This window comes from Pimephales promelas, chromosome 2, assembly GCF_988280905.1.
Source record: "Pimephales promelas chromosome 2, fPimPro1.hap1.1, whole genome shotgun sequence".
NCBI classification, from domain to species: Eukaryota; Metazoa; Chordata; class Actinopteri; order Cypriniformes; family Leuciscidae; genus Pimephales; species Pimephales promelas.
In genome coordinates, this window is record NC_142770.1 from 1,186,723 (window position 1) to 1,198,946 (window position 12,224).

The 12,224-nt window shown below is 36.3% G+C and overlaps 3 protein-coding genes across 4 annotated transcripts; 2 read left to right on the plus strand and 1 right to left on the minus strand.

Moving 5' to 3' along the window:
• The first annotated feature begins 500 nt into the window (after positions 1 to 500).
• On the plus strand, positions 501 to 3,312 carry ing5a (inhibitor of growth family, member 5a). The gene is made up of 8 exons (XM_039684380.2): positions 501 to 655; positions 1,100 to 1,171; positions 1,302 to 1,468; positions 1,847 to 1,958; positions 2,046 to 2,148; positions 2,746 to 2,881; positions 2,977 to 3,038; positions 3,131 to 3,312. Exons 1-8 carry the CDS (start codon positions 619 to 621, stop codon positions 3,168 to 3,170), a joined length of 729 nt encoding a protein of 242 aa, XP_039540314.1. The 5' UTR covers positions 501 to 618; the 3' UTR covers positions 3,171 to 3,312.
• Positions 3,313 to 5,708: 2,396 nt separating this feature from the next.
• cep19 (centrosomal protein 19) lies at positions 5,709 to 9,325 on the minus strand. Its single transcript, XM_039684374.2, has 3 exons — positions 9,209 to 9,325; positions 8,601 to 8,754; positions 5,709 to 7,293 (listed from the first exon to the last, which is right to left on the minus strand). Exons 2-3 carry the CDS (start codon positions 8,728 to 8,730, stop codon positions 6,935 to 6,937), a joined length of 489 nt encoding a protein of 162 aa, XP_039540308.2. The 5' UTR covers positions 8,731 to 8,754; positions 9,209 to 9,325; the 3' UTR covers positions 5,709 to 6,934.
• Positions 9,324 to 11,604, plus strand: pigx (phosphatidylinositol glycan anchor biosynthesis, class X). 2 transcript variants are annotated; one of them, XM_039684372.2, is made up of 6 exons: positions 9,324 to 9,460; positions 9,548 to 9,623; positions 9,699 to 9,831; positions 10,490 to 10,685; positions 10,759 to 10,862; positions 11,265 to 11,604. In XM_039684372.2, exons 1-6 carry the CDS (start codon positions 9,379 to 9,381, stop codon positions 11,400 to 11,402), a joined length of 729 nt encoding a protein of 242 aa, XP_039540306.2. In that variant the 5' UTR covers positions 9,324 to 9,378; the 3' UTR covers positions 11,403 to 11,604. The 2 variants fall into 2 exon arrangements, with proteins under 2 accessions (XP_039540306.2, XP_039540307.2); XM_039684373.2 differs by having other exon boundaries at positions 9,336 to 9,460; positions 9,551 to 9,623.
• Positions 11,605 to 12,224: the final 620 nt, after the last annotated feature.

The window sequence follows — 12,224 nt, forward strand, 5'->3', positions numbered from 1 at the left end:
TAATTGTATTTTCCATTTAATTACTCATATCGATGTAGATTAAATGAATATATTAAATGTAATATTTCACTGCTACATTAAATTATCGAAGTCCTGTTATATATTTGTGTTTGATTATTAATATGATAGAATAAAAAGTCCATATTACTTGGAATGAATATAATATTAACAATATTTATTTAAAAGCCTTTTTTTGCCATTCTGTTATTATATATTGGATGCTATTATATTGATTCCAAATCATTCAAATGTAAATAAATAAATACAATATTTGATTAATAATTGTGTAAAATAGTATAATATTTTTTTTTATTGAATGTTATAACAATTAATTATATCAATGTTTTTATTTTTATCCCTCTACAGTATCTGCCGGTCAGTTTTTTCCAGAATTAGATGGAGTAAAAAAAAAAAAAATGGAGATGGAGTGACGTCGAAAGAGCACTAATGAGCCAAGCCCCATCGCCAACCAATCAAACCCCGGCATTCAAAATCGTCACCTGTCAGCCAGTAGCAGAGAACTGCCTCATTAATTATTCATGACATGCCAATGTTGTTCCACCTCACGCGGGCTGGCGGAGGAGAAAAACATACTGGAAACGAGTGAAGATCGTCACCATGGCGACAGCGATTTATCTCGAACATTATCTCGATAGTGAGTAGAATTAATTTCCGAACAAATACGGCGGATTTAACGTTTTTTGACGCTGGTGAAGGTGTTTTAAGAGGTCCAGTTTGAGAATGTTTTGATGGCTAATGTCAGATTAGCATTAGCGAGTTTCAGCTAGTAAGCCAACAGGTTGATTCGCTAATTTTCTACTGTACAACACTGCGTACATCTACGTGATTCTTTAATTTAGTTGTTTAAGGAGATTGATATACACCTATGGTGAAACCAAAGCAAGTCGTAAATGCATTACTGAAAGTAGTTAGCAAGCATGCTAACAACATGCTACGTCAACAAATGCATGTTATGTGAGGTTGTATGTGTGTATATGTATTTGTGCTCAGGTATCTGTCTAGATGGTGGTCTAGAACGCTCCTCTTGTATGTAAACAGTACTTCTTTATTTAAATTGAGATTTCTATAATGACCCTAGGCATTGAAAACCTGCCCTGTGAGCTCCAGAGAAACTTCACACTGATGCGGGAACTGGACAGCAGAGCGGAGGGTGAGATGACATCTTAAATCATTCTGTGCCGTCTACCTAGGGAGCATCTCTGAGTGTAATATGGTGTTCATTATCGTGACTCAATCCCGGAGAAGTGGCATGAAAATTGATGTTTTTTTGTCTTTTGCAGAAAAGAAATGCGAAATCGACAAGCTCGCAGAAGAATACATCACTAACGTCCGAAACCTGGCCCCGGATCAGAGAATGGAGCACCTGCAAAAGATTCAGAACGGATTCAGCAAATGCAGAGAGTACAGCGACGACAAAGTGCAGCTCGCCATGCAGACGTACGAGATGGTCAGTGCCGGCAAACCTGCCAATATCAGGGCATTTCGGTTCTATTCTCAGTTTGCCCAAAAATTTGAAGTTTGTTTTTATTAAAAATACAATTATCTAAGTAGATTTCTCAATTTACAAATGCAAACTTTGATTTAATTCATCCATTTAAATGTGTGGGAACCTCAAAATGTTTGCGGTCAAAAATAGTACTTTTTTTTAATGTACTATAATTTATTTAAAATTTAATAAATTAACAGAAATGTTTCTTTATATAATTTTAGTTAACAATAATAACCCTGTCCACTGTGGTGTAATTTTTAACACATATTGTTTTGTTTCTTTTTTGAGTATTATTATTATATTATTATGATTAAAAATACCCCTTCTTCTCACTAGGTGGACAAACACATCCGAAGGCTGGACGCTGACCTCGCTCGCTTCGAGAACGAGCTGAAGGAGAAGTTGGACGTCAGCGGCTACGAAAGTCCAGACAACAGAACGGCCAAGAGTAAGACCCAACGTGGCCGAATAAATACTCTACACCGCACGTCACACTGTACATGATCAGATAGATATGAACTGTTGTCCTGTGTAGAGGTGAGCGGCAGAGGAAGCCTGAAGGAAAAGCGGCGACCGAAAGGAAGAGGACGGAAATCTTCAGACGACGACTCGCCGCGGAAAAAGAAAATGAAAAACGGGTAAGAGTGAACTTTAGCAAAACATTCGCCTAAACTTGTCGAAACTTCGTCTCCATCCATTTTTATGCTAATTTAGGGATACCTCATCAGACAACGCTGAATCAAAATCCAAGATTCATGAAAAAAAACCATACGCGCTCAATTGGAAACCCTGAATAAATCAGGGGTGAAACTCCAAAAATGTGTATATCATGCATTTATTTCAGTAATTCAACTTAGAAGGAGAAACTAATATATTATATAGACTCAGATATTTCAAGTGTTATAATTGCTTACCGATATGAAAACCTTTTCACAATATGCTAATTTTGATTAATCTGTAAGCCATAATCGTCACAATTATAACACTTGAAACATCTCACTTTGCAATAATGTATTAGTTTCATCTTTTAAGTTGAATTACTGAAATAAATAAATTCACATTTTTGGAGTTTCACCTGTAAACCTCACATCTTTGGAGTAACCAATCACATCGCAGCATCTCAAAACTCTGAAACGCACGAGTCAAAGTCCGTCATCAGAACGATTTTGTTCTCTTTTTGAGAGAGCTTTCAGATTTGAATGCAATATTAACTATTTCCACGTTGTTTTCCGCAGCCCCGAGTTCTCTGAATCCGTCTTGCCAGTTCACCCATCAGACGTCTTAGACATGCCTGTGGATCCCAACGAGCCCACGTACTGCCTCTGTCACCAGGTGTCATATGGAGAAATGATCGGATGCGACAACATGGATGTACGAGCGGATGTCCTGTCCATTCACTTGAAACTGTTTTTAGCCTTTCCTCGTGTGTTTCTTTAACAAACAAACAAAACTGCTTCTCTTAACAGTGTCCCATCGAGTGGTTTCACTTCGCCTGTGTTGATCTGACAACGAAACCCAAAGGGAAATGGTACGTCGATCTGTTCAGAGTCGCTCAACGAGGAACCGTCCATATCTTTGTTTTTGAAGATCAACAAACAGCTTTTCTTCTCTTTCTTCCAGGTTCTGTCCACGATGCACCCAGGATCGAAAGAAAAAATGAGATGTTGAGATTACGTTTCTATATGAATATACATATATGTATTTTGTCTAAGTGGTAAAATAGGATAATATATACTCCTTTATATGGCCATGATGAAATATATGAGGGTCAGGAGAAAACAAAGCTTTTATTTTTCAAAGTACTTGAAATGTTTCCATTTGTTTGAGTTTCGTTCTGTGTTGTCAAATTGTCTTTTTAGGCAATTTTGGATATATTATATATGATATAGGCTATATATATTTTCCTCTCTTTACTTACTGATTATTTTTATGACGCTTCAAGCATCCAAATTATCGCTCTTGTGCTTTGCTCATGAAATGTTTAAGTCGTTCGGCACGATTTTCACGAAGACGCTTGAATTTGGCAGCCAACGTTCGATTGTATTTCCCGCTCTTGCACTTAAAGGCCAATGCGACTACTTTTTCCTGCAACTACCGATTCGCTTTGAAACTCTCTCTGTTGTTAGAGAGAAGCGGAAATTTGGAGTGCTATTAACGTGTTTAATTATAGAAGCTTGTTTCCGCTTCCGAATAAAACCATTTAAAAGATAATTGCGAGATATAATATCAGAATGTCGCAATTACGAGAAAAACTCTAAATTGTGAGATATAAACTCGCAATTATGAGAAAAGTGTAAATTGTGAGATATAAACTCGCAATTATGAGAAAAGTGTAAATTGTGAGATGTAAACTCGCAATTACGAGAAAAAGTCTAAATTGTGACATATAAACCCGCAATTACAAGAAAAGTTTAAATTGTGAGATGTAAATTCGCAATTACGAGAAAAGTCTAAATTGTGAGATGTAAAATCGCAATTACGAGACAAAGTCTAAATTGTGACATGTAAACTCGCAGTTACGAGAAAAAGTCTAAATTGTGACATATAAACTCGCAATTACGAGAAAAGTGTAAATTGTGAGATGTAAACTCGCAATTCCGAGAAAAAGTATAAATTGTGACAAACTCGCAATTACGAGAAAAGGGTAACTGACATATAAACTCGCAATTACAAGAAAAGTTTAAATAGTGAGATGTAAACTCGCAATTACGAGAAAAGTTTAAATTGTGAGATGTAAATTCGCAATTACGAGAAAAGACTAAATAGTGAGATATAAACTCGCAATTATGAGAAAAAGGGTAACTGGGACATATAAACTCGCAATTACAAGAAAAGTTTAAATTGTGAGATATAAACTCGCATTTACGAGAAAAGTTTAAATAGTGAGATATAAACTCGCAATTACGAGAAAAAGTCTAAATTGTGACAAACTCGCAATTACGAGAAAAGTGTAAATTGTGAGATGTAAACTCGCAATTCCGAGAAAAAGTCTAAATTGTGACAAACTCGCAATTACGAGAAAAGGGTAACTGACATATAAACTCGCAATTACAAGAAAAGTTTAAATAGTGAGATGTAAACTCGCAATTACGAGAAAAAGTCTAAATTGTGACATATAAACCCGCAATTACAAGAAAAGTTTAAATTGTGAGATGTAAATTCGCAATTACGAGAAAAGACTAAATAGTGAGATATAAACTCGCAATTATGAGAAAAAGGGTAACTGGGACATATAAACTCGCAATTACAAGAAAAGTTTAAATAGTGAGATATAAACTCGCAATTACGAGAAAAAGTCTAAATTGTGACAAACTCGCAATTATGAGAAAACTGTAAATTGTGAGATGTAAACTCGCAATTACGAGAAGTCGTCCAAACTGTGACATATAAACTCGCAATTACGAGAAAAGTCTAAATTGTGAGATATAAACTTGCAATTACGAGGAAAAGACTAAATAGTGAGATATAAACTTGCAATTACGAGAAAAGTGTAAATTGTGAGATGTAAACTCGCAATTACGAGAAGTAGTCTAAATTTTGACATATAAACTCCTAATTATGAGAAAAAGGGTAATTGTGACATAAACTCGCAATTACAAGAAAAGTTTAAATAGTGAGATATAAACTCGCAATTACGAGAAAAAGACTAAATAGTGAGATATAAACTCGCAATTATGAGAAAAGACTAAATGGTGAGATATCAACTCGAAATTGTAAGAAATAAAGTTAGAATTGCGAACTCGCAATTCTAACTTTTTTTCTTGCAATTCTGACTTTTTCTTGCGATTGTGAATTTAAATCTTACAATTCTGACTTCTTTTCTCAGAATTGCGAGTTATAAACTTTTGCACAATTAGGAACAATTCAAAATGGAAGCTTGTCTCCGTTACAGAATATAAAACAACAAAAAAAGGTAAGTGCGACTTTTTATCCCACATTTTTTTTTACTTTTTTTTCTTGCAATTGTGTGATACAAACTCGCAATTAAATTTTATGAACTCAGAAATGTGGGATAAAAAGTCACAATTATCTTTTTCTTTCTTTAACGGAGACAAGCTTCCATTTTTAATCGTTCTTAATCGTGCAACTGCAGATAATAACCCAAAATCTCGAGGTATACCTGCTGTCATCCGAGGCTTTCGCGCTCGAGTTTGACAATCAGTTCCGCTTTATTTCCCAGAATCTTTTGCCGAACTCAAAGCGATTAACTACATTTCAAAGCATCAGTACACGTGCGAAGTCTCGTTGTTGAATGTTTTAATCGCGTGATTTTGGCAGTGTCTGCTGTCTTTTCTCCAGCCGCTTTGATGCACTTTTTAATCGACGGGACTCGACACTTGTGGCTTCGCGATTCAAAGCCGTTTTTAATGCGCAAACAAAATGTCAAGAGGATCTACCAAAGTGAAATTACGCGGTGTTAACGCTGCTCTTGTGTTATTTTACGATTCTATATGTGATCCAAATATAAAACATGAAATATTACTTTCATATTGACGTGAGACTACCTTATTGAACACACGCACCTGTACGTCTTTATATGGTGTCATCAGTAGTGGGTAGAGGATTCACAGGGTTGAAAGTGTGACAATCAAGTAGCGTTTTATTTTTTCATGTTTAACTATCCCTGGATATATGTTCCGTACAGCTTTTCGTAAAAACAAATAAATATTTACCATTAAAATTCGTCTTGTCGTTTAAAATGTATGTCAAGTTTTGCGATGTTTTAGTGTCATTACAAGTGTTGGGGAAAGTTACTTTAAAAAAACGAATGCATTACAATATTGCGTTACTCCCTTAAAATGTTACTAATTGCGTTACTAAAATCTATAGTCATTTTTGCTCATGGTTTAACTGAATCATCGAAGGTCAGAAGCAAAGTGAGATTAAATGCATAAAACATATTTATTAGTTGTTGGATGAGAAGAGTAAATGCACACTTATTTATTCTAGAACTATCATGTTCTCACACACATCTCTGGACAAGAGAGCTGTCTGTCAATAAATGCGAAAACAAAGTAACTTGCGTTAAAAAAAGTAACTGATATTTTGTAATAAATTTTCAAAGTAATGCGTTACTTTATTAGGTACTTGATAAAGTAATCTGATTACTTAACTCAAGTTACTTGTAATGAGTTACACACAACACTTGATTTTATACTATTTATTTAGTTGAGGTAATATTTTTTTGTAAGCGGATAATAGATCATATTTAAAAAAAAACATTGAGGTTAAGACTTTATATGTCCTCCATTTTTTGTTTATTAAAATTTTTTTAAATTTATTTAAAAACCCAAAAGAGTAAAACTGTTTAAAGTGGCCTTTAAACGATTTGCACCATGGGAAATGGATAGACCAAACAGCATGTTCATCAACCCCCATAATGCACCATGTCTGAATCACTTCCTCTAAAGGGTCCCCGATGTTCTAGAACTCCTCATCGGACGCCTCCCCGTCCCAGCTACACGTCTCTCGCACGCTGGTCTCGGGGAACTCCACTTCCAGGTCGTACACGAACTCCGGATCCTCTTTGCGTCTGCGGTTGCGCTCGAACAGCTCGTCCATCTGGGCCTTCCTGCGGTCGAGCTCTTCATCGCTCAGTTTGTTCAGGTCCTCGTCGTCGGGGTCGGGCCCGCGTTGGGCGGCGAGACTCTGGTCCAGGCTGAGGCCCCGCAGATGATCCCGGAGGATGAGGTGAAGTCTCTCGAGCTGGACCAAAGACACGGACTCCAGATAGACGCTGTGACGGACGTGATGCTTCATCCGCTCTGCTGCTCGGCTGCAGTCTGGAGAGAAGGAAGCAACACTTTATGACAGTACATTTAAGGGATAGTTCACCCAAAAATGAGCCTATTTACTCTCCCTGAAGCCATCCTATGTGGATATGACATTCGTCTTTAGCGAACACAGAGTTATATTAAAAAATGTCCTGGCACTTCCAAGCTTTATAATGGCAGTGAATGGCTGTTTCTGTCCATAAAAGTGCATCCATCATAAAAGTGCATCTGTCCATCATAAAAGTGCATCTGTCCATCATAAAAGTGCATCTGTCCATCATAAAAGTGCATCCATCCATCATAAAAGTGCATCTATCCATCATAAAAGTTCATCTACCCATCATAAAAGTGCATCTGTCCATCATAAAAGTGCATCTATCCATCATAAAAGTGCATCTACCCATCATAAAAGTGCATCTGTCCATCATAAAAGTTCATCTATCCATCATAAAAGTGCATCTACCCATCATAAAAGTGCATCTGTCCATCATAAAAGTGCATCTATCAATCATAAAAGTGCATCTGTCCATCATAAAAGTGCATCTATCCATCATAAAAGTGCATCTGTCCATCATAAAAGTGCATCTATCCATCATAAAAGTGCATCTATCCATCATAAAAGTGCATCTCTACATAATAAAAGTGCATCTGTCCATCATAAAAGTGCATCTATCCATCATAAAAGTGCATCTGTCCATCATAAAAGTGCATCTGTCCATCATAAAAGTGCATCTATCCATCATAAAAGTGCATCTGTCCATCATAAAAGTGCATCTGTCCATCATAAAAGTGCATCTATCCATCATAAAAGTGCATCTGTCCATCATAAAAGTGCATCTGTCCATCATAAAAGTGTACCTACCCATCATAAAAGTGCATCTGTCCATCATAAAAGTGCATCCGTCCATCATAAAAGAGCATCTGTCCATCATAAAAAGTTCATCTATCATCATAAAAGTGCATCTATCCATAATAAAAGTGCATCTATCATCATAAAAGTGCATCTATCCATCATAAAAGTGCATCCATCCATCATAAAAGTGCATCTGTCCATCATAAAAGTTCATCTACCCATCATAAAAGTGCATCTGTCCATCATAAAAGTGCATCTATCCATTATAAAAGTGCATCTGTCCATCATAAAAGTTCATCTACCCATCATAAAAGTGCACAGTAACATTTTCAACTTCATTTCTTTGGTCCCTCAGGGTTATAGTTGAGGACCACTTTTGTTCTTGTTTTAAGAGAAATATATGTGGGTGAATCGCACAAAACTCATCAAGAACAAGTTTATGTCATATTTCAAACAGACTTACCTGAATACTGAGAGAAGTTCCTTACAGGTATGATTCTTTTCCGCATCTTGCTGGTGTTCTTGTTCTCATATATGAGGATGATTGAAGGTGGAATAAATTTCACTCCACATTGCTTTGCTACTATGGACATTTTCACTTACGCTTGCATGTCCAGCTGCACAATCAAATCACAAACATTGTCCATTAAGAGTCAAACAATAGTTATATTTCTCCATAAATAGTTAATAATAATAAAATATTACTTCGGTTCACATATTTAAAAAAAATATGATAGCAAATATTATTTTTATTTGAAAGATGTTTTTAAATGATTGATGTTTTATTTACTATTAAATTAAAAGTTATGCAGTGCTAAATCTATCTATCTATCTATCTATCTATCTATCTATCTATCTATCTATCTATCTATCTATCTATCTATCTATCTATCTATCTATCTATTAGTATTAGTAACCATAGTAACAGTGAGATGTGTTGCACAAAGACTTTCGGATTATTCATCGCTTGATTCACGCTTATTCTATCGAGACGGTTTTTATCTTAAAGGCACAGGCTCACATTTAACACGCAATACGCGCGCTTGTAAATAAAACAAGGCAAAACCATACTCTTGTTGTTGTTATTTGATTGCCGTTTCCATGTTTCCCCGTCGCCCCTGTATCCTTTTCTTCTGACGAGGGAGTTTCTGGTTTCTCGCACGAGACGCTCATTAGCGCCACCTGTCGGACGGGTGTCATTAAACCCGGAAGTAAATGCACCTACAAATCGGAATTAAAGCATGAGCGCTGATCGAACATGCATCATTTTTTATTTATTAGCAACTGTGTTATATTTAATCCACAATGGAAACTCGCAAGAAGGTATTTTTAATCCAAAACATGCTAAATAAGGATCAATAAGGGGAAAAAAAAAACAGTAAACTACATTTCTGCATTTTCCTCATTCAGCAGATCATTGTTTTCCTCCTGAATTCCTCGAGTCATTGTCGATGTCTATGAAGATTACCAAAGCGGGATTTCACAGGTCTCCCCTCACCTTTTAGATTTGTTAGTTTCTTTATTCGTTCATGTTCATGATTCTGTTGTTGTGGTGTTATAGAGATCTCCTCTACACTGTTGAATGGGGAGAAGTGGATCATGACGTGAAAGCTTTACTGGTCCAGAAGCTTCCCAGTGGAGTTTACATGGACGAATACCAGCTGGAAACCCTGAGACACGACACGGGTTTGGAGGTGAGCGCGTTTTCAATAGTGTTGAAATTATACTAGGGATGGGCAACGATTAATCGCATCCAAAATAAAAGTTTGTGTTTACATTACATGATATATATGTGTGTATAATTATTTTGTATATAAATACTAACACATGCATGTATATATTTCAGAAAAATGTGTTCCTAATATATCAAATATTTATATATAATATTAATTATGTATAGCCTAAATATATACAAAGTATACACATGCCAATATTTCTTAAATATATACATGCATGTGTGTGTATTTATATATACAAAATAATTATACACACCACACACATATATTACGTAAACACAATTTTTTATTTTGGATGCGATTAATCACGATTAATCGTTGCCCATCCCTAAGTACATTTTCAGGTCAGAAGCCATTTTATATGCTTTGCTTGCTGAAGTACAGCATTTCTTTGGGACTATCTCTAAAATAAGGCTTTAAAATCATTTGAAATATACGTCTTTTGCATATCAAAGGAAAAATATTGTACCTTTTTGTTTTTTTTCCCCTCAAAACTTTTATTTGTGTCCTTCTTTGTTTGTACAAAGAATTAAAAAAAACTCTCAATAAACAACAGTATTATATTACGCGTGTGGATGTGTTATTGCCCACACACATGCCTGAACATGTTTTGTAGGTTCGTCTGGATTCTAAGGTTGATCTGGAAGCTCCTGAATATTTGTCGACTGGTTTCACCGCACTGGTTTTCCTCTCGGGAAAGCACGAGGCGACGGTCCCCGTTCACGGCCGGTATCACAGGCCCGCGGACTCCGGCGTGGAGCGGGTGACGGTGGAGCTGGAGTCGCCGCGGCTGCTCGTCCGCTCAGACCAGTGTACGTCAGCTGGAGAGGTGCAGATCCACACAGTGGGATGGAGAACGCTAGCTCATGTGTTCCTCCGTTACAGGCGAGACGCCGAGAGCTGTTCTTCCTCACCATGAGGCGACTGAAGCGCCGTGTGACGTCAGCAACCACAGCGTCTGCTCCTGGCTGGAGATCCGGCGTCTGCAGGTCCCGCTCGCCAGTGTGGATTGATTGATTGATTGATTAGCCTTTACTGTCTCCCTATGTGTCATAACACCTACACATAATTTACCACCTTAAAAAACGAACCCACACACATCATGGAACGTTTATAACTATAATAATAGCAAATAGTAATATTTTAATATGAAATGTATAATGTAAAAATAATAATCTCAAATCGTAATATTTATAATATTATAAAACAATTTAATGACAATAATAGTAAATAATATATTATATTTGATGTAATATTTACAATATTATGATATTTTTAATATAGTGCAATATTATGTAGAAATAATAATATTTGACTGTAATGTGATATTATTATTAATGTTGACTGTTGAAGTGCACAGGCTGATTATGTGATATTATTGTCTCCGTCAGGACACTGGGTCAGTGAGTCTGGAGATCCCAGTGGGAGATTCCTCCATGATGCTCAGTGTGTGTGTCGGGACGCTCCTGACCGCGGCGCTCAGCTGTGTGTTCCTGCTCCGCTCCATCTGGAGACACGGCACCTTTTAACCCGTGACCTTTGACCCCTGCAGACGAGACTCGGGTCGTCACGTGACCCGCTGATGATGTCTGTGAGATATTTCTGTCCCGTTGATGAACTGTGAGATATCTCAGGGGAATGTTAATGTCGTCAGTGTGGATTATTGTTTTGTTTCTGCAAAACGTGTTATTGCATTTGTGAATAAAACTGAATATTACTTTTATTACTAAATTTGGTCTGTTATTACATTAATAATTTGTGAATAGATCTATAAGTATATATGTTTAATATATATTAGTACATTGATAATATACATTTACATGTAATTACTTAGCAGAAGCATTTATCCAAAGCGACTCATATATATATATATATATATATATATTAGTCCCCCTGTGGTGAAAATCCAGCGTTTAATGTTGTTTATGTGTCTATATTGTATTTTTAATACGCTTTAACACACACCATGTGTAAGTTCATAATTCGACAGCATTGCGGAGTATTTCCTCCTTAAAACTGCAGTGAACTGCAGTCTCAAAAAAATCGCTGGCGTTTCTGACGTCACAAACGACCTTGTAACCAATCAGATCAAGGTGTGATCGTCAACTAATGGATCTCTGAGCTGAGTGAGTTGAGGCGGGGCTCATCTGCATATTCATTGAACCGCGCATACTAATGAGGCAAGGGTGTCGAGTTACACTCAAGCTGTTTTAGCTTTTTTTTTTTCAAGGAAAACCAACGCTTAAATAAATATATAACTTTGGTTATCAAAGATTAGTTTTAAAGCCTACAATTATTGACTACAGGGGGACTTTGATTATGTGAAATATAAAAATGTATAATCCTTTAAA

Bases quoted from the DNA above. Each gene is read 5' to 3' on its own strand.
- cep19 (XM_039684374.2), bottom strand. From the start codon at position 8,730: ATGTCCATAGTAGCAAAGCAATGTGGAGTGAAATTTATTCCACCTTCA. The intron at 7,294-8,600 runs GTAAGTCTGTTT...CCTTCTCTCCAG, and splicing joins GAACTTCTCTCAGTATTCAG to ACTGCAGCCGAGCAGCAGAG.
- ing5a (XM_039684380.2), top strand. From the start codon at position 619: ATGGCGACAGCGATTTATCTCGAACATTATCTCGATA. The intron at 2,882-2,976 runs GTACGAGCGGAT...TTCTCTTAACAG, and splicing joins TCGGATGCGACAACATGGAT to TGTCCCATCGAGTGGTTTCA. The intron at 3,039-3,130 runs GTACGTCGATCT...TCTTTCTTCCAG, and splicing joins ACGAAACCCAAAGGGAAATG to GTTCTGTCCACGATGCACCC.
- pigx (XM_039684372.2), top strand. From the start codon at position 9,379: ATGAGCGCTGATCGAACATGCATCATTTTTTATTTATTAGCAACTGTG. The intron at 9,461-9,547 runs GTATTTTTAATC...TTCCTCATTCAG, and splicing joins CAATGGAAACTCGCAAGAAG to CAGATCATTGTTTTCCTCCT. The intron at 9,832-10,489 runs GTGAGCGCGTTT...CATGTTTTGTAG, and splicing joins GACACGACACGGGTTTGGAG to GTTCGTCTGGATTCTAAGGT.